The sequence below is a fragment of the Furipterus horrens genome, unplaced genomic scaffold (genome assembly GCF_987537825.1).
Source record: "Furipterus horrens unplaced genomic scaffold, mFurHor1.1.pri manual_scaffold_10, whole genome shotgun sequence".
Taxonomy (NCBI): Eukaryota; Metazoa; Chordata; class Mammalia; order Chiroptera; family Furipteridae; genus Furipterus; species Furipterus horrens.
Window position 1 is genome coordinate 68,834,651 of NW_028327180.1, and position 20,625 is coordinate 68,855,275.

The following is a 20,625-nucleotide window of genomic DNA, read 5'->3' on the forward strand; positions in this document are numbered from 1 at the left end:
TTACCCTGAACTGGATAATCTCATAAGTTCCATCAGTTATTTTCTACCTATGAGTGTGCTCTCCTCAGAGGTAGTGCAATGGTTCTTGGGACCAAGGAGAGAACTAGGTACTATGTGGAGTAATGAATAGAAATGCACTTGTTTTCAAGGGCTGTTCATTCCCTATGATTGGAACCTTTATCTAGTAATAGGGTTGAAGAGCTGGGACTGGCCTAATATATTCCTAAATTTAGTATCTTCAAACCTATGACATCTTATTGCCAAGGTAATACATACTTGGTGTCTATAAACATAGTAGTTAGATTTTGAAGAGGTCACAGATCACTTTGAGAATTTGATAAAAGCTGTAGACTTAGTAAGGTTGGGAATATAAAAATAAAGAGACACCATTTTGCATATAGTTTCAGGAGCATACAAAATCTCCCTCCATTAAATTAGAGTTCCTGATCTGGAGCTTTCCAGTCAAAGCAGGAGACTGGACCCATGCATCAGCTTCGCTTGCTCCCAAAACCAACCTTAAAACAACCATTAAAGGGTATCTAAAGCATGACCCTACAGGGACAAAGAGAATAAGAAAGGAGACAATTGAAAAAAAGAAAAATGGGACCCTGGAAAGCAAACAAGTAAAAGTATTTCATTTAATAGAATTCAAGAAAGCTGCAAACTTCTGGTCAAGATGGAGACATAGGTAAACATGCTTTGCCTCCACACACAACTACAGAAAAAATTAGAACAAGCTCTCAAAACAGATAACATCCAGAATCATCAGAAAATTGAGCTATATGAAAGTCCAACAACCAAGGATGTAAAGAAGCCACATTCATCCAGATGGATAGGAGTTGGGCAGAGTTGTGGAGATAGGCAGAGAGGTTGGGAGACTCAGTGTGGTGCAAAGAGGCAGCAGAATGGGCAGTCCCACATCCATATCTGATGGATGAAAATCAGGAGAGATAACTTGGGGGTGAAGGATCCCACCTCCAGGACAGACCATAGAGCCCAGGGTTCCAACACCAGGAAGATAAGTCCCCATAACTTCTGGCTGCAAAAACCAGTGGGGGTTGGAGCGGTAGAAGAAACTGCTGGATTTTCAGGAGACTCTGCTTAAATGGCCCACACACACTTAGAACTAACACAGCCCCTCTGGGATTCAGCACCAGGAGAGCAGCTGGAAGGGCACCAGTCACATACAGGGAGTAAGTGAAGTGGCTAGAAACAGGGCAAGTACTGGGCAAACCTTCAGAAGCCAGGCAGCAGCATTGTTCCCTCTCCATATCCTCTCCCCACACAGAGCCACAAAGCCATGAAGCAGGTTGCCCTGCCCTGGTGATCACTTAAGGCTCTGCCCCACACAATTTACAGGTGCCTTTTCTACAATAGGCCACACTACCTAATACACAGGAACAAACACAGGGAGACTGCCAAACTGAGGAGAAAAAGGAATATGGCCCAAATGGAAAAACAGAACAAAACCTCAGAAAAAGAACTAAACGAAACAGAGATAACCAGCTTAACAGATACAGAATTCAAAACACTGGTGGTCAGGATGCTCAAAGAACTCATTGAGTATGGCAACAGCATAAAAAAGACCCAGGAAGAAATAAAGGTTACATTAAGTGAAATAAAGAAAAATCTACAGGGAACCAACAATGGAGGGGATGATGTCAAGATTCAAATAAACAATTTGGGACTTAAGGGAAAAAAAGCATTCGATCAGAAAAGAAAGAAGAAATAAGAATTCAAAAAAAATGAGGATAGTATAAGGAGCCTCTGGGACATCTCCAAACATACCAACATCCAAATAATAGGGATGCCAGAAGGAGAGGAAGAGCAAGAAATTGAAAAGTTATTTGAAAAAATAATGAAAGAAAACTTCCCTAATTTGGTGAAGGAAATAGCACAGAGTCCCAAACAAGTTGGACCCAAAGAGGACCACACCAAGACACATCATAAGTAAAATGCCAAAGATCAAATATAAATAGAGAATCGTAAAAGCAGCAAGAGAAAAGCAGACAGTTACCTACAAAGGAGTTCCCATAAAATTATTAGCTGATTTCTCAAAAGAAACTCTGCAGGCAAGAAGGAGCTGGCAAGAAGTATTCAAAGTGATGAAAAGCAAAAGCCTACAACCAGGATTACTCTAACCAGTAAGCTATCATTTAGAATGGAAGGGCAGATGACATGTTACCCAGACAAGGCAAAGCTAAAGGAGTTCATCACCACCAAGCCATTATTACATAAAATCTTAAAGGGACTTATTTAAGAAAAAGAAGAAGATCAAAACTATGTTCATTAAACTGGCAACAAATTTACAACTATCAACAAGCTAAGGAAACAACCAGAAGAGACAGAATCATAGATATGGAGATCATTTGGAGGGTTATCAGCTGAGAGGGGGGCTGGGGAGAATTGGGGATTAAAAAGCACAATTGGTAGGTACAAAATATACAGGGGGATGTTAAGAATAGTATAGGAAATGGAGAAGCCAAGGAACTTACATGCACGACCCATGGACATGAACTAATGGAGGAATTGCTAGAGGGAATAGGGCTACCAGGTGAAGGGGTCAAACAGGGAAAAATTGGGACAACTGTAATAGTGTAATCAATAAAATATTTTTTAAAAAGAATTCAAGAAAGCTGAATCCTTAGGCAGCAGTGGGAAAAGCTGATAAGCAACCAGAATTGCACAGAAGATTCCCTAAAATACTTGAGAAGTGGTAGTCCCACATATTTCTGGAAGTGGGACTTAAGGTAAGGGTGTACATGGGAGGCTTGTTTGGGAGATTGTTGAAAAAATAGTAATGTACAATAATAACAATGTATGGTGTCAGATGAGTGCTAAACTTATTGGGGTAATCCTTGCTAAGTTATATAGATATCTAATCACTATGCTGTATACCTGAAACTAATATGTATGTCATCTGTAATTAAAAATTAAATAATAAAGATATATAAAAGAAGCAGTTAGATTCTCACATTACCTCACCCACTTGACACAGGTAGGCAACTGCTTCTCCCAAACCTGGCAGAATACTGGTAATTTACTCACTGGAAAAAGGATTTTAAGTCATTGTGTTTGGGACACCAACCATTTAGAAAACAGAGGAATTAAATAAGATTTTACATTTTAAATGTTAAAAGTCCCTCTCATTTCCCTCATGTGGCACCTTAAACATGGGCAACTACACATATATCCTCCAAACAGGAAATTTAGGGATTCTTCTCTGGAAATCTAACCAGTTAAAAAAAAAAAAAAAAAAGCAAACAAAACGAGAACTAGTATTAGGAAACTCTAAGGAAACAGCCCGGCCAGGTCACTCTAATAGAAAACCAAAGTAAACAAGGCCAACTCATGTGCACAGAGTTTTCATTGAATTTTTTTACCCAGTTAACTCACCAGAACGTAACACAAGGCACAGAGACCAAAACAACCAATAATATTGAAAATAAAAGCACCTTGGGGGAAGCAAGCTCTGAGGAATCAGAAATTTAGAAGACATTATTACTAATATTTGGGATATAACTCAGAGATATAATAAGAGATTGCATTCATTAAACAAAAGAAAGTTTCTTTAAAGAACAAAGAGATTTTTGGATTGTGTGTGTGTGTGTGTGTGTGTGTGTGTGTGTGTGTGTGTGTGTGTGATAGGAGCAATAAAAAACTCAATAGAACAGTTGAAATATAAAATTTAGGAAGACAGCCATGGCATAGGAGGACTTGCCCCCTCCCATGAGTAAACTCAAATAGGAATAGCCCACTCAGTACAGACAACTGAGGGCTGAACAAAGAGCTTCTGACAAGAGAAAGAGACCAAATAGAGGCGAGGCTCTATCCTGGGGCCCTGGCCTACCTGCAAGATCACAGCAGCTTGTTCCCAGCTACACAGCCTGGAGCCTTTTGCTTTCAGAACACAGAGAGCAGGTGGAACCACGGGTGGTCATTGCAGCTTCGTGGCCTCCCTCCAGGAGTGCTCTAGCCCAGCAGGCCAGTGCCCCAGGGTCCCTAAGTAGCTGCCCAGCTCCCACCGGCTCCCCAAAACTACCAGGCGCAGAAAGTCTACACATCTACACAGATCCACTTGCTCTGCAACAAACAGCAGAGACTCAATAGAGAAGCCTGGGGAGCCACAGGAGCTTTCTGGAGACTGTGGAATTATCTGAGCTGGAAGTTGCGGGTAAGCGCCATTTTATTTGTGCCCTCCACCTCCACGGGTGGATTGGGGCTGTATCCTGGTGCTCTGGCCTACCTACAAGGTCACTGCAGCTTGTTTCCAGACTCATCTCCTGAACCCAATTTGGTCCCAAACAAAAGGAGCAAGCAGGATCAACAGGGATTACTCCAGGCACCTGGCCTCCCCACCTGGAGCGGCTCTGGGCTCTGTGGGCCGATGCCTGGAACCCTTGACACCCACTGGGCTCCTACCAGCCTGCCCAAACCACTGGGCACACACAGCCTACACAGGGGCCACTTCTACCTAAGGCCACTGCTCCAACGCTGGGAAAGACAGCTGTTTTGTCTAATTCATATAAATAAACATAGAATGTCAAACAATTAGTTCAGCCGGAAGTAAGTCAGAAGGCTCCAGGAGAGATTTCTTCAGGAAGATTAAAATTATAGAACACATTATGTGTTTGAAAGTTGGGAGAGAAGGTTTACATAAATGAGAATTTGGGGCTTGTTAATTAAAAAAAGAAACAGTAAATGAAACAAAGGAGAAAAGTAATGATTATTAATGATGCAGAAAGGAGAAGTAACAGTACTTTTTACATGGTTAGGCACTAAATGTTATTTGAGAGTAAAATATATGAACACTAAATATTGATCTAACCAGAATTAAAATTTAACTATATTAGAATGGCAAGGAGATGCAAATTGATGTTGGGAATGAGTGGGAGCTAAATCCTTATCTCATTACAGGGAAGTGAACAGATAATGCCTACAACTGAATGATCAAGAGGCAGCAACATAAACATGGTTTTTAGAGATAGTGAGGTAAGTACCCAAATGCTCAGCTACAGGGGTTGAAAGTGCTTGCCCTGGGGAATAGCTCTTCATCATACGAAGCCTTACTAAACTATCCAAATTGTTAACTTATGGACACACACTAACTTTGATTTTAAAAATAAATTAAAAAGAAAAAAAGTCCTGCTCTGATTCTTGGGAATAACAAAAGCACTGCCTACTTCCTAATTACCTAACCTTCTTGGTCCTAGAACCCAACCTGTGCTCCCTTGCAGGCATCCAACCTCTCATCCTCAGGAAAGCAGCAGCTCTTCTTATACTCCCATCCTATGAAACCATTAAAAATGTGTTTAAACTCTAAAGAGCCCAGCTACATACAGGCCAGCCGTTGGTTTGTTCTGGAGAAGATGTGTCTATCTCAACAGCTCATGTACAGAGAGAAGGGCCACATGCAAGCTGGGTCCATGTAATTCACAGCCAATGGGGAGACAGAGAACGTGGGTCCATCAGTATCATGATCTAGTATGGTTGCCAGGGACATGCACTTTCTTCTGCAGTTGACTGTTACCTCCTCCTGTCATTAAAAAAAAAAAAAATCATAGTCAAGTTCCATAACTTGGTGCCAACAAGTGTTAAGCTAAATCTAGGGCTTTGCCCTGACTGGTGTGGCTCAGCTGGTTGGGTATCATCCTGCAAAGCAAAAAGTCACTCATTCAATTCCTGGTTAGGCACATGCCAGGGTTGCAGGTTGGGTCCCTGGTCCATGTTTCTCTCCCTCTCTTTCTCCCTCCAGTCCCCTCTCTCTAAATATAAGGTCTTTGAAAATAAATAAATCACAGGGCTTTGGAGGTTATTATCTATCTCTTCAGCTTCCATGACTTTTCTCTCTGAAGAGGAGAGGGGAAGGAAAAGAACAGTATTCATAGGTTATAGAGTATGCTGACAGAGATATTCAGGAAGGTTAGGACTAGCTCCCAAACACTACAAACAGGTCAAGGTCAGGTTAACTCAGTCAGCACCTAACAAACAAATTGGTCGTGAGTCCCAGGAATGAGATGTCACTAGTGCTCAATTTGAGTGTGAGCTCCATAGGGGCAGGCACTGAGTCCCAAGTTCAATGCTGGGCCTGTCACAGAGTAATAACATCACAAATATTTGTTGATTTAACTCATTGTATTTCCAAACCTCAGCTATTTCTGATAAAGCCAGGCACCTACACAGAAATCAAGAGACCCCACGTTTCTTCAGTTTTTTTAATTCAACCTGAGCTAGAGAATGAGAAATAAATAAATAAGCAAAATTCAGGCTATTCAGAATCATTTTTATAATTGAATTTATTTTGTGTTGGATCAAATGGAGGTCTTTAGAGGCTTTAAACACTGAATACTTTGTGTTACTCCTCCTATATGAAATTAAAAACACTATCTCATAAAATATCTGAAAGGAAGTCTAGCACAAGTCTGAACCTGACTACTAGGATGCTTTTTAAAATACCAAATATTTCTTTTGTTATTTGAGGGGGATGTCTTTGCTTTGTGAGTACTCAAAGTGCATGTTCAGTTTGCCTTCTGGCAACGGAGCCCTAGCTTAGTGCTTTCTACACAGCCTGTTGCCTCTGCAACACCCAAGGATCTAAATGAAAAACTTCGAGACAATAACCAGTCCTCCCAAACACTTTGACAGTGTGATCAGGGAAGAGGATCATTAGAGGAAAAGAACTGAAGGAACAAAGGAAAAGAAATGTGTTTGTATGTTTGGTTGTTTGTTTGTTTTTAAACCATATCAGTAGGCAGAAGGCAGTCTGGGCCCTCAATCTAGTCCGTACTTTGCAAAACTGTTTTTAAATAACAACCCCCAAGTGACGTCCCACTTCCCCCTAAAGTCTCTATGACCATTACACTAACACCATAGACAATAGAGTGTTTTTGAGTCCCACTAAAACACTAAGTTGATAAAGGAGCAGAACCTAATGTTTTCCCTATTAGTAGTTTGAAGTATATATCTTGGTAATCCAAAGGGCAAATGCAAAGATAAAAATATTAAAATAATATTTGTTTTCCATGCTCCTTTAAGGAAGTTGTAAATTTTTTGGATGAGATGGTTCCTTTATATTTTGCACTGGAGGGATTTAGAAATGAGTAGCACCAGCTCCCTAAATCTGGGCAAGACATCAGAGTCACATGGAGAGATCGTGAAAAATAGAAATTCCTGAGCCCCTAGAAATACAACTTCATATTCTTCAGCCAGAGGATCTCTAAGAACATTTCTCTGTGCCTATATCATGAAAACTCTTCCTTGTGATAGAAAACCCCCACTGTGACAGTCCAGAAATATAGGTCTTCCTCTCAGTGACTTAATAAAAAGAATAGAATAGATAAGCCACCATATATGAAGCCATAAGCAGTAGTAAAATAATATAAGTGAAAATATCAAGAAGTAAAAACTACAGAACAGAGGCATTAGGTTAGGGTGGTCAAAAGGTACAGACTTCCAGTTAGAAGATAAGTAAGTTCTGGGATATAACATCCAACACGGTGACTATAGTTAACAATACTATATTTATATCTGAAAGCTGCTAAGAGAGTAGATCTTAAAATTTCTCACCACAAGGAAATATTTGTAACTATGTAAGATGATGAATGTTAACTAAACCTACTGTGATACACACTTTGCAATATATATACATATGTTGAATTATGATGTTGTATACCTTAAATTAATACAGTGTTATATGTCAATTATAGCTTAATAAAACTGAGTGGGGGGACTATAGAATAGATAACAGGAACTCTGGGAAGTTGAAGACAGAGGAGTTGAAAATGGTCCATCTTCTAATCATTTTACCTCAGCCGACATGATCAGTAATGCACAACCTCAAAGGCTGAGTGAACTCACAGCTACAAGCATTAACCCAGGTCAGAAGGGTAGAAAGATGAATATCCAACAGCAGAGAAAAAGAGTTCTGGCCAGTGTTCTCTTATCTATGGATTCCAGTAGGAGCTGGGATCAGTTTGAGTGCCCGGTACTACCCTGCCCTGCCCCAGTGACCTCCAGTTCCTCTGCTCCCCTCTGAGCTGGCTCTCCCCAGACCTGCCAAGGAACTGGCTTGGCTGAGCCAGGACTATTTAGTCTAACAAAATGTTCTCATCTCATCCTGTCTCCCACACCCACCTGCCTTTAATTTTTAAACTTACAAACTGTTGGTGTTTTTATTTTTTCATTAGGAGGTGGGGGTTGTGTTTCTGCCACACGGTTTTAGAATCTTCAATGCTAGGAACCCAGGAGATACCACATTCAGCAACCCCTTCTCCCAGGTCTACTTTGATTGCACAACTACCTGTTTAAACACAAGGTAGAAAAATAAAATAAGCCCCCAAAATATCAAGTGGAAGATACGCCAATGCCTATATACAGAAGCTCACATAATGTCACAGCTGGCACCTTCGGAAGTCATGTGTTCCAACCCTCTCATTTTACTGATAAGAAAAGAGGGGGCCAGGGCAGGGAAGTCCCCTGTTCAAAATCTCAATTCTAGTTGTTGGTAGATGGGTTTAAAAAAAAAAAAAAAAACCTAGATTTTGACCTGTAATGTAGTGTGTTTTTCACTCCACCACACTGTCTCTTGGGAGACTGACAAATGATCTGAAAATATAATTTTGCCAAAGCTATTGAAAGTCTTTGTTAACAACTGGCTCAAGTCTTTATTTTTGTCTTCAGTAAAGTTCTTCCCAGTTTGCTAACTAGATTCAGTGCTTATAAGTATTCGACCATAAATTCTGATAGTCCCATGAAAAATAACCTTTAGACTTGGTCCAGGAAGTCTTAATCTGAGACCCATAAACTCATGGGTTGAACCCAGGTAATCCATAGTTGAACTCCAGATATTTAGCAAAAATTTTGAATGCACAGATGTACCTTTTTTTTCTGGATTAGGAAAAGTATCCTTGGATTCTCAGGGGAGTCCATGAATCCTATCAAAATTGAAGTACTCTCTAATTCAATTTCCTCAACTTGGAGTTGGGGAACTGAGGCAATGTAAGTGAATAGAACTGCCAAGGTCACAGACAGAGGAAGGCCTGGAACTCAAATCTCTTTGTGCACATCCCAGGTTCTTTCCCCTGCACCATGCAATGCATCCTGTGCTCTGTACGCTGACCAGAGATGATTCCCATTCTCCCTGTAAAGTCTCTTCCACTCCATGCTTTCAACTACAAAAAGAATTCACTGATAGAGTATGCAGGACTCAAAGCAAATCAGTCCCACCCTGTACATCTCACAGCAGTCTGTCAGGATCACCACCTTGAACCTCTCTGGCAGAGACAGAATTGACATTCTGAGGCTCTCAGCTCCCTCACATGCAGGAGTTCAGCTGGAGTTTCTGCAGTCTGGTGTTCAATACCCACCACTGGGTGGATTATTAAATGATGTCACCAGTGTCTTCTGGAGTCCCATCATAGCTATGTATGCCAAGAAGAGTCATCTTACTGCAGAAATGGGCAGTAAAGATAGATTTTTTAAAAAGCATAATAAAAGCAAGGGCTATAGGAACCAAAGTACCCAATATGCAAAGGTAGCTCCATTAGAAGTATAATATCTAATTCCATGGTAATAACAGATAGACTGCCTTAAGTTCTATTTGGAATGAGGTAGGATAGAGCTCAGATCAAGCTATATGTTTGTGAGTAGGCAGTTTATATCCAGAATGGTGTCTGCACCTCCAAATTAATTCTTGGTTAAAAAAGTTGAATCAGAGTTTTCAACTGCCCATTCAATTTATATTCTTATATTGTTGATTTTATACAAAACTTCCTAGGATTCTTGATGTGAGAAGATTATTCAAGATGATTATATCTCTAGTTCTCTGATATCAGAGCAAGAAGTTCATGCACAACGACTAAAAATGACAAATCAAGAAATGGCAACTAGTAACATATCTCTGAAGTAGACACAAGAAATCGATAATGTTATTGCTCTTGGACAAAGGCAACTGGATAACTTGGGCCAAGGATGGGAAAAAGACTTTTCACTGTAAATCCTCTAGTTATTTTGACTTTCAATCATGTATTATTTCATCAGAATATTAAGAAATTATCCCTGAACTTTAAAAAGAGAGAAATACTATGCTGCACACCTGAAACTAATACAAAATAATGCTAAATGTAAACTGTAATTGTAAAATAAAATTTAAAGTTTTTTTTTTTTTTTTTAAAGAGAGAAACCAGGTCAAAATGTATTATTTAGACATGTAAGTAACTTCTACAGGAAACAGCGAAAAGTGGCTGAGGGCGGTGGTTGGTCAAGTTGCCCTTCTGCATTCAGTTTTTACCTATATGTATGACTTATTTTGACAAAATGTAAAACTAATTAAAAAAAATAAAATTACTCCAAGCAACTTGTTTTACAGGTAGGAAACTGAGGCCCAAGGGTGGCAGAAATCAGTGGCAGAGCCTGTATAGGTAAACACTCAGGCTGCTGTATCTAGGGCCAGAGCTTTCCTTACCATGGACAAAGACTCTTCCTGTGTCTAAATGCCTTCTAAGTAGTTATTATTGTTGTTGTTATTATTATTAGATTGAAATATTTTTAGAATATTTGAATAAAATTGACCTCTCCTCATTTTGATCCTCTGTGCTAATAATTGTCCCCCTTTTTTATTCATTCAATTACAAGCAAATCGACAGGAGACATTTATATGAGGCAGCTTAAACCCAAGCTAATGGAGTGCCTAATGACTAATTGATCAGATCCCAGCCCAGAGAGCAGCTCTGAGTGGCCTAAAGGAATTTATGCAATTAGTTTAGGTTTGGTAGAAATTGAGTGCATATGAAAGTAAGCTTTTTATGGTCTTGATTTATGAGAGCTGGACATTAACTATATCTGCCAAGAGGTGAGCCTTCTAGCAAGCCCCAGGCACTGGGGGACTCTCTGGCAGGCCAGGATGCGGGGTTCTGAGCTGATGTGGGGGCAGAGGGGGAAGACTAGAAGAAAGAGAGTAATTGGGATTGGGACTGGAATTCCGCCAGAGACCTCTTAAAATTATGGTGGTTCTTCCCCCTCATGTAATTCAAAATAAAAACAAGATTAAATCTTAAAATATATAAAGAAGTCTCACAAAGGCCTGATTTTCCCAAGATATACACTAGGATTTTTTGTGTGTGAAACTCTAAAACTAAAAGGAGGAGGGGGAGGGAGGGGGAGGAAAGAGAGGGGGGGAGAGAGAGAGAGAGAGAGAGAGAGAGAGAGAGAGAGAGAGAGAGAGAGAGAGAGAGAGAGAGAGAGAGAGAGAGAGAGAGAGAGAGAGGGAGAGAGACAGAGACCGTTGAGACTGTTTCGGTTCCAGGGCTGAGCTACGGGAGGCAGAGAACTGCCGTTTTATGGAGACAAGTACTCCACGCGCGCGCCGGTGACATGAAGCCACGGGGGAATGGATGGCGAGGACTCCCAGGGCGGAGACGGGCCTGGCCCCCCAGGCCTCTCTCCGGAACGCTCCTCCAGAAGCCCAGAGAGCTCCGGGCCCGCAGCACGGCGGAGGGGAAGCCCCCTCCAGGGGCGCCGGGGAGGGGCGGGGGAGAACCAGGCGAACCCTGACCCCGCAGGGGAGCCCCGGGAGCCCCGCGGGTGCGGAAGCGCTGTCGGGAGGGGCGGAGGGAAACCTGACCTAATCGGAAAAGAGCGATCGAAGGGGAGATTAATTCATCCGCCGGGGTCCTCGCGGCTCCGTCTGCCCGGGGCGGGGTTACCGCGGGGGCTCCCGCAGCTCCACGGAAGAGAGAAAGAGGGGCAGGGGGCTCCTCTGCAGCCCCACCTCGCTCCTGTACTTTGGGGTCAGAGTTTAACTCCTGCGAGGTTGGAGAGAAGCTAAGAGCGGGCTGCGTGGGAGACAAACAGACCGACGCGGGCGGGGGCAGAGCCGTGAGGCCCGCCGCGATGGAGCGCCGTGCGGGCGAAGCCCAGCGAGGACAGCGGGCATCCCGGGCTGCCGCCCCCAACACCGCGGCTCCTGCGGCTTCTCCAGCCACCCCTGGCGCGCCTGCTGCGCCCCCACCCCAGACGGCCCGCCAGCCCAGCACGGGCGAGGCGAAGAAACCAGCGGTCTGTCAGGTTTCTCCACCGAACTGTTGAGTTTAATACTTGACCTGGGCAAGTTACGTAAACATTCTGCCTCCCAGTTCTCGTCTGTAAAGTGGGGTTTCAAATGGTATCTCCTCGTTAGGCTCATTGGGGCTGATCACTTCGAAAGTTATATGGACGTCTAATCACTATGTTGTACACCTGAAACTAATATAATATTGTATGTCAACTAATTAAAAATAAAAATTAAATGGTACCTACTCATAGTTTAAGGATGAATAAATTAATGCACATAAGGTGCTTGGAAGAGTACCTGCCACGCAGGAAGCCCTCCGTACGTGTTAGATATCATTATTCTGTTTAAGCAGCAAACATTTGTGAAGCACTCACTCTACTAGACCCTCCGCTGGGTTCAGGGAGGCAGGCGGGACTGGGCAAGTGTGGTGCCTGTTCTCCTGGAGTGCATTTACTGCTAAATAAATAAACAGGGTGCTATCAGGGAGTAAGAAGGACTACTAGAGAGATAAAGTGGGGTAGTGTGATGGAGGTGGGGGGAGCAAATTTAGGTAGAAGGATCCGCCCTTCTCTGGGCCTCAGTCTCTCCTTCAGTAAAGAAAAGAAAAGAAAAAGAGGCGCTTTTAAAAAGATGCTCTGCCCTCCTGCTGACGCATTCCTGCGCCCAAAGGTGCAAGCTGGGCGGGGAGGAAGGAGCGGAGACCCCATCCTTCGCACCTCCTCTGCCCCCTAGAGCCCCGCCCCTCTGCAGGGAGCCTGCGCTGTGTCTGCAAGGCTGAGAGATGCTCGATGCTTGCCAGGATTCTGCAGGGGAGAAAGGCTGGAGTCGACGACTGGGTCAGCTTCTCACAGGGCACTACGTATTCGCACCATGGACTCCTGGAGAGCGAATTCGTCGTCCCTTCCATAGGTGAGATTCACACTGTGCCAAGAGATTTCTTTTATACTTTCCAGCTCCCTTCCATAGGTGAGATTCACAGTGTGCCAAGAGATTTCTTTTATACTTTACAGCTTGTCCCTGACAACCGCGTCGCAAGCACTGCTACTAACCTTATTTTATAGATGAACAGACTGTGTGGCCCACAAGATGGGAAATGTTGACCCCACACCTCTCCAAGCCCTGAATTTGCAACACTGCATCTTTCTTTTTCTGAGTATAAATAATACTTAAAGAGACCAATTATTCATTAATGCCTACTGTGTGTCAGGCCCTGGGCTTATGTGATTCCATTTGATGATCAGAGCAATCCTGAAAGTTAGTCTTTTTGTTCCAGTTTTAAAGATGAGGGTACTGAGGCTCAGGGCAGTAAAGTCACTCACTCAGGCAAAAATGGAGTAGGTATTTCACCCCAGGTGTGTTCACTCTAGACATGGAGCTGTTTCTATTTCAGCAAGAAAATAAAAGAGCTCAAGCACCACTGCAGGGTCATGAGAAAATCAGACACACTCAGTGGGGGAGAGGTCACCCCCTGATCCTCCTCCCTGATTCCTCCTCTAGGTACCAAGGGCCCATGTCACAGAGCACCCCTTCTGCACCCATGATCACCACAGAGCGAGGCAAAGACTCTTCTAATTTAAACAGGAAGGATCTTGGCTACCTTTGAATGGAAGCTTGAGTTGCAGACCACCACCTAGACTCTGGCCCCACCCCCAGAGATACTTGTCTATTCTTGATGGTATCTGTTCTCCCTTATACTCCTTAGACTCTAGAGAAGATTGAGTTGGAAGGGGTCCTTTCATTTTTCATTCATTCATTCAACAGATAGCCATCATCTGCCACTCTGGGCAAGATGTTGAGCTGGGAACTAGGCTTGAAACAGTGGACAAAACTGACACTGCCTTAGGCACAAAGAGGAGACTACTGGCCAGAGATCACATGGCTCAGACTCTGGAAGGGCAAGAATTTTGCCTCCAAATTCTGCCTGCTGGGGCTTTAGGCATGCTGGTTTGTGTATGCCTAGCTTAGTAGGGGTCAGGCCCTGGTTCCAGCCAGGCACGTGCCTAGAAGCCTTTGCCCTGGTCCACAGATGACTGTCGAAGTCCCACCTTGAGAGGCACAGTGCAGCTTTCCATATAAACCACCGTGAACATCGACCTCAGTCTCTCTTGGGACAGCTTTTAAAAACTCCCAGGTGGGCCTTGACCAGTGAATGTTGCAAGTTTACAGGATTTGAGAAAAGAATATCTGTTCTAGGGTGCTTTTCAATGACTTAATATAATTTGTGTGAGGTTTTACAGCCATCAGCAGAGGCTTAGAGAGGTGGTGTGACTTGCCCAAGGTCACACGGTTAGGCAATGTAAACCCCAAACCCGCTAGTACACCTCACCTCCTCCAACGCTCTTGAGAGGTTTGTGCCTCCAACTGACAATGGCAAAGGCGACTGCACAATTCCAGAGAAACCACAGCTCCCATTGCTTCCTGCGCGAGCCCAAGTAGAAAGGCAGCGGCGCCGTGCCGGCGCACTCAGGGGATGGAAGAGAGGGTGGCCTGGCCGCAGCTCCCGCCCTCCGGTAGAAACTGGATAAAATATTCGTGCGAGCTTGCAGTCCCCGGCGCCTGGACCCGACCAGGTGCAGAGGCGAGGTTCCCACTCCTAACCCAGCTTGGTCTGTTCTGACGCAGATCTTGCACTCAGGAGACTCATCTCGCCCTCTCCAAAAAAGTCTTCTAAACTTTTGATATTATTAATTAAAAAAAAAAAACTAAATAAATAACAGCAAGAAACTTTTTGAAAAGGAGATGAAGGCGAATATCCGGTTCTTTCCCTGGCCAGAAAAGCCAAAGGCTCTTACCTGAAGGAAATCTCACAGCCAGCAAAGACGCATCTGTCTGGAGCGCTTCGCTCCGGCGCGGGACGCTCGCGGCCACCTCCTCTGCAGCCCGGCTGGGCTCCGGCCTGTGTTTTATACCACTATAGGCAATTAATATTGCATCAGCCGTATTTTAAATTTTCAAAACCCACAATATAATGTAATGGCATAAGGGCATTTATTATTAAAGGACACCCGATGGAGAGGGGGTGGAGGAATCGCTGGGGATGTTGCACAAGGCAGGGGCGAGGGGCTGAGGCCTTGAGGCTGAGGGCGATCCTCAGGTTTGCTTTTGCAGTGCAGGGTCCGGGAAGGGGGCGCACTGTGCGGAGGGGAGACCCGTTCTGCTCTGAATTTTGAGTGGAAGGTCTGATGATCCAGAGCTCTTTGAAGACACAGTGTGGAGAAGTGCAGACGACTCCTTGACTTGGAGCATTAATTTTTAAACCATGAAGGTGTTTCTGCGGTTCACAAATAAAAAGGTTTCCTCCCCTTTTAGAGAAAGTAGAAGCGAGAGAAGGCAACTAGCGTCTGTTGAGCACCTATTATGCACAGGGCACTACACTAGGATCTTTGCAGCAGATACCTCATTTAGCGCCCCACACAGAAGCCGAGATAGACCATGGAGTGAGTAACCTTTTGGGTGAAAATTCCAAACGAATTTCTAAAGAGACCACCAAGGGGGCCCAACGGATTTTGTCCTAGCAAAGAACACCTTCTTCCCTTTTTGCACTCATCGCCTCATTTCCTATGTAGCTGTTTGAATGTATTAAAATAATAATGTTTAAGTGCCAGGCCACTATCAGAAGCCTTAAATAGTCTTATTTAATCCTGGCAATATTAGCATCTTCATCTAGAAGACAAACAGTAGAGGCTCAGAGAAGTTAAGAAACTGGCTTTAGGGTCATCCAGCCAATGAGTGGAGGCATTGGGGGGAGGGGAGGGCGTACAGCAGTCAGGCTTCAAAGTTTGCGATCTGAGTCAAGTTGAGCGAACAAAGGCTGACAGATTCGCCGGCACAGGAACTCGTGGAGGGAAGTGATTTGAAACACTGAAGTTTGGGCACCAGCGGCAGGATCTCCCTTGAGGAGGTCAGGGCGAGAGGATGAGGCTACCAAAGAAGAGAAAGGAGAGTAGATGGCGGGAGACTGGCTGGCCCAGAAGTAACCACCCAGGTCTTTTGGGCTCTCCTTTTTAAATCCTTTCCAAACCTAGTACTCCTTAGTCTCTGAGAAAAAAAAGAACTGCGATTCGGGTTGAAAAATAAAGGATTTATTTTAGAAGGTAATTGAAAGGGTAAAGAGAGAAGAAAACTTAACATTTATTTGCATCTACTTAGAGAACGAAACCAAAGATCACACAACACACAAATTACATGAAGCAACGAAAAATAAAATGTGATGGGACAAAAGGGAGTGAGGTGAGAAGGACCCAGGCTGGCAGTCTGGTCCCTCTTTCCACCCAAAACTATACGTGAACCTCCACCCAGAGGCATCCATAAAAGGGGGGTGGGAAGAAATGACATTAAATAAATAACAGGAAACAACAATGCTAACAATAACAATAAAGGAACGATGAGGTTAGATGTGTTGGAAGGACTTTGCATGTGATTCAGAGAAGTTACAATTACTTTCGAGAAGCCGCCTCTACAGTGCGCTGGGAGTCTGGCTGGAGCAGGGAACTAGGGTCTGAGAGTTCTCTGTCAGTTGGGAACACTGTCAAAATCCATCGCTCTCCAGCAGGCGGTAATTACCACTTCAATGCCAGCAGAGAGTAGAGGATGGGTGAGAGCAGGTGTCCACTGCTGCTTGCAAACAGCTAAGTGATCCAGCATGTGGGCCCTTTACTGGAGTCCGACCTATATGGAGAAACGCTCAGAGCCCGCAACTCCCTGCACACTTTTTCTGAACTTAATCCATGCTACCTTAGAGAATTTACAGCAAACCGAAGAATGAGATGGATAAAATTTAGGCGGGCAACGGAGTATAAGGCTATCTTTTGGAAACATACATGAGTTTATATACTCTAAATAAATCTCCAGTACATGTTTGTTCCCCAGTTAGACTTTGCATTATTATTTATCACTTTCTTCCCATCCCTTCATGCCTTGCCTAATCGTGCTTAGCAAAGTGGCCCCTTCACCGCAGTTGTGTGATCGGGCCAATTCACTCTCCCCTTCATTTGGGCTCCTGCCCTGAGGTCGCGCAGTCCAGCGCTCCAGGGAGATTTTCAGCACCATGGACAGCACAAGTCCCTCCAGGCCTGCCCTACATGAATTTTTCCTTAGCGCCAAAGCTTTCCTCGTGAGAATAGAATGGAAAAAAAGAGGAAGAGAAAGCCGGGAGACAATCAGGTGGGATAAAGGGGAAAGCCTGTGGCTTCGGGGAAGAGAGCCTGACCTGCCAGAAAACGTCTTGGAGTCCCCCATAACCGTCCCCCCGGGACGTACACTCAGCTTTCCCGGCCCCGAATGCTGCGCCCTGCCGCAGTCAGTGGACAGCCGAGTACTTCATTCGTTTCTGTTTCTGTCTCTGGTTGCAGAACCAGACTCTCACCACGTTCTTTTTAAGGTCCAGTTTCTCCGCGATGGCCGCGATCTTCTCGGATGAGGGCCGCGGCTGAATGGCGAAGTAGGCCTCGAGTGAGCGCTTCTCCGGCGCGGCGATGGACGTGCGTTTGCGCTTTCGCTCACTACCATTGAAGAGCTCCGGCTTGCTGTTTTTCTCTCGGTAGGCAGCCTCGGCTTCCTCTAGCCAAGCCTGGAGCACTGGCTTGAGCGCGATCATGTTGTTGTGGGAAAGAGTGAGAGACTCGAACCTGCAGATGGTGCTCTGGCTGAGGGAGCCTACGCCCGGGATCTTGAGGTTGGCTAGAGCCGCGCCCACGTCCGCCTGAGTCACCCCCAGCTTGATGCGTCGCTGCTTGAAGCGCTCTGCGAAGGCCTCCAGCTCTCGTGGGTCCGACTCCACATCGCTGAGGCATGCGGGCATAGCACTGTGAGGCGCCACGGCGTGTGGGTGACTCATGCCCATTGCCTGGTGCAGGTGGCCCATGGCACCCAGGTGATGCGGGTGGATCTGCGCTGGCATCACCGAGTGCTCGGGGGCGCCCAAGCCGCTGACGCTCAGCGTGGGCGAGATATGCTCTAGCAGGTCGCCCTCGAGGCCCTGGTGCACCGCGTGGTGCGGGTGGGAGGTGAGCGCGGCTGGGTGGGAGATGGGCACGGTGGACGAAGTGGACGTGCAGGGCACGCTACTCATGGTATGGTAAGTGGCGTCGGGCTTGAACGGATGGTTCTTGCCGTGGGAGACGATGTCCACCGCCGCCAGAGCTTCGGCGCGTGCCAGCAGGCTTTCATCAAAGCTTCCAAATATATTACCCTGCAGCTGCAAGCGAGAAGGCGCACAGCACGGTCAGTGGGGAATACTGTCAAGTCAGGATTAAAACACATTTTCAAGCAACCGAGATGCCTCTCCTCAAAGCCCAGGTCATAAAAATTAATACGGAAACAGAGGCTCTGCTGGAACAGACGTGTGGATCAGAGACATGAATGAGAGAGAGAGGGCGCCGGGAGAGAGTGTGGGGGAGACAAGAGAGGGGTTCAGACAGCGGCGATTGTTCTGGGCGACATGAAAAAAACATGAAGCCAGTGCCTGTCAAAAAATGTGCCTTAGAGCGGTAATTATGCTCCACTACGTACCTGCGGGGCTGGGAGGCAGACTCGGCGCATGGCCTCGGAGCCGGAGTGCAGGCTGGAGAATTTGGGTTCTTGAAGCACCGGGTGCATGCCGAAAGGCTGCTTGGTGTTCATGGCCATCATCTTCGCGCGCCTGGCAGGGAGGCAGCGAGGGACATGGATCAGGCTCGTCTCGCTCGCTCGCCGCGCTCCAAGTGAGCGCCGCTCAGCGCCCGCTCTCCCCTCGCCCTCTCGCTCGCTGCCTCCCCTCTCCCCCACCTGCTTCTTCACTCATCTTACAAGCAGCCTGCCAGGAAGGGCCCGGGAGCGCGCAGGCGTGCTCACGCGCCCGGGACTCGCAGGGGCCGCCCGGGAGGCAAGGCCAGTCAGTAGCTCTCCGCGTGCCTCCTGCGCCCGCCACAGCTGCCCCCGTCACGGCATTTATACCCAGACCCGGCCGGGCCTTTCCCGGCCTGCCCCGCCCCGCCTGGCTCCAACCCCGCCGACCTTCCGGATTCTCTCTTCTTCTTCGTGGACTACTCCCCCAAAGTCCCAAACCTCTCCGTCCTGTCCCAACTTGCATTGCCCAGATCGAAGGGCAGGCCGGGCTGATAGTGGCCCAGAAGCTGACCCTACTCCAACTCCGCATCACACACACACACACACACACACACACACACATACACACACGCACACGCACGCGCGCGCGCGCGCGCACACACACACACACACTCCTCGTCGGACCGGCTGCCGCCAAACTGCCCATTTCCAGGGCGCTCCTGGCCCCACGCCCGAGCCGTCCACTAGAGTCCGGCCCCGCGGCGCAGCTAAGAGGCGCCTCCAATCACCCAGACGGGCTCCGGGAAGGGTGAGGGGCTGCCATAATGAGCCCCAGGTGACCCCCATACCCCAATTGCCCGGCATTGTGGAGGTGGGGGAAGTAACTGCCTACGCAGTCGAGGAGGCCTGTGGCTTCCTCCCCACGCTTGCCTTTCCTGCCTTTGCTTAAGACGACTTGGCCTCTTCCCCCTCCTCAACCCTCCAGCCTAAGGAAGCTTACTAAGTATTTTTTAGAACGGTGAGTTCAGGACTGCCCGGTGACATTGGGAATCAGTCAGTGCACTTTTGCCGGGCCGCCAGCGCATACAAACGACCTTCCTTATAACAATAGCTACCATGTTTGAGCTCCTAATATGTGCTAGGCAACTTCGAGTCAGCTGGTGGTGTGCTCACACCCTGTGGAGTAGGTACTGTTATTCCGTTTTACAAACGAGGAGAACGATGGTCAGAGGGGTTAAGGGTCTGCCCAAGACAACATCGTTGGTTGGGATCGGCCATACAGTCACTCGATCGTTTCGCTGTCCATTACACAAATATTTACTGGTGGCCTACTGTGTGCCAGGAGCCAACGTTGGGCTTCCCAGGCTATTAACCATTTACCTGCTTTGTTTTCCGAACTGAAATATGGGGACCGAATTGCTCGGGAGTTACTACTGCCCCGCCCGCGCCTCCCCTCTGTTCTCATCCGGTCTGCTTTCCTCCTCTCCTTTCCCTGCGCTAGTAAACATCGTGAATAATGCATGGGGAATCCTGGGACTGTGGTCGCTCCGCCCTCCGAAGAGAGCAAAACCGGGTCCAGAGAGAAGCCCTGAGCCCATGTCTCGGAGGCTGAGGCCGCCGCCTCTACCCGTGGAGAGGTCTTGGGGGTTTCAAGGCGGCCCAACATGCGGCTGAGCCTCGCGCACCGCTGAATGGGGGGCCGGGTTTCCCAGATGTTAATATAGTGGGGCGAGGGGCGGAGTGTTGGAGGGGACCACCGCTTGGCCTAAGAGGAAGCCCTGCCTAGATCCGGGGGGCTACCTGTCCCCAAGCTTCACCAATCCTTCTCATGTCGGAGCCCTTGCGTGGGGCGAGAGAAGGGAACACGTTCTGACCTGCGACTACATAAAACGGCCCAAGGCAGGCGCAGGAGGTCAAGCAAGGCCCTTTCACTAAACCTCTCTGAGCTTCCGTTACCTGGGCTCTAAAGTGGGAATTGCAGTAGAGCTTGCTTTCTCGGGTTCTGGTGAAGACATTTTAAGCTAGACTAG

The 20,625-nt window shown here is 46.4% G+C and overlaps 1 protein-coding gene across 1 annotated transcript; it reads right to left on the reverse strand.

The window, feature by feature from the left end:
- Window positions 1-17,348: 17,348 nt before the first annotated feature.
- POU4F3 (POU class 4 homeobox 3) lies at window positions 17,349-18,679 on the reverse strand. Its single transcript, XM_090288073.1, has 2 exons — window positions 18,560-18,679; window positions 17,349-18,245 (listed from the first exon to the last, which is right to left on the reverse strand). Exons 1-2 carry the CDS (start codon window positions 18,677-18,679, stop codon window positions 17,349-17,351), a joined length of 1,017 nt encoding a protein of 338 aa, XP_090144199.1.
- Window positions 18,680-20,625: the final 1,946 nt, after the last annotated feature.

Coding starts and splice junctions, on each gene's coding strand:
- POU4F3 (XM_090288073.1), bottom strand. CDS start 18,679: ATGATGGCCATGAACACCAAGCAGCCTTTCGGCATGCACCCGGTGCTT. Junction 18,246..18,559: donor TCTGCCTCCCAGCCCCGCAG/GTACGTAGTGGA, acceptor TCTCGCTTGCAG/CTGCAGGGTAATATATTTGG.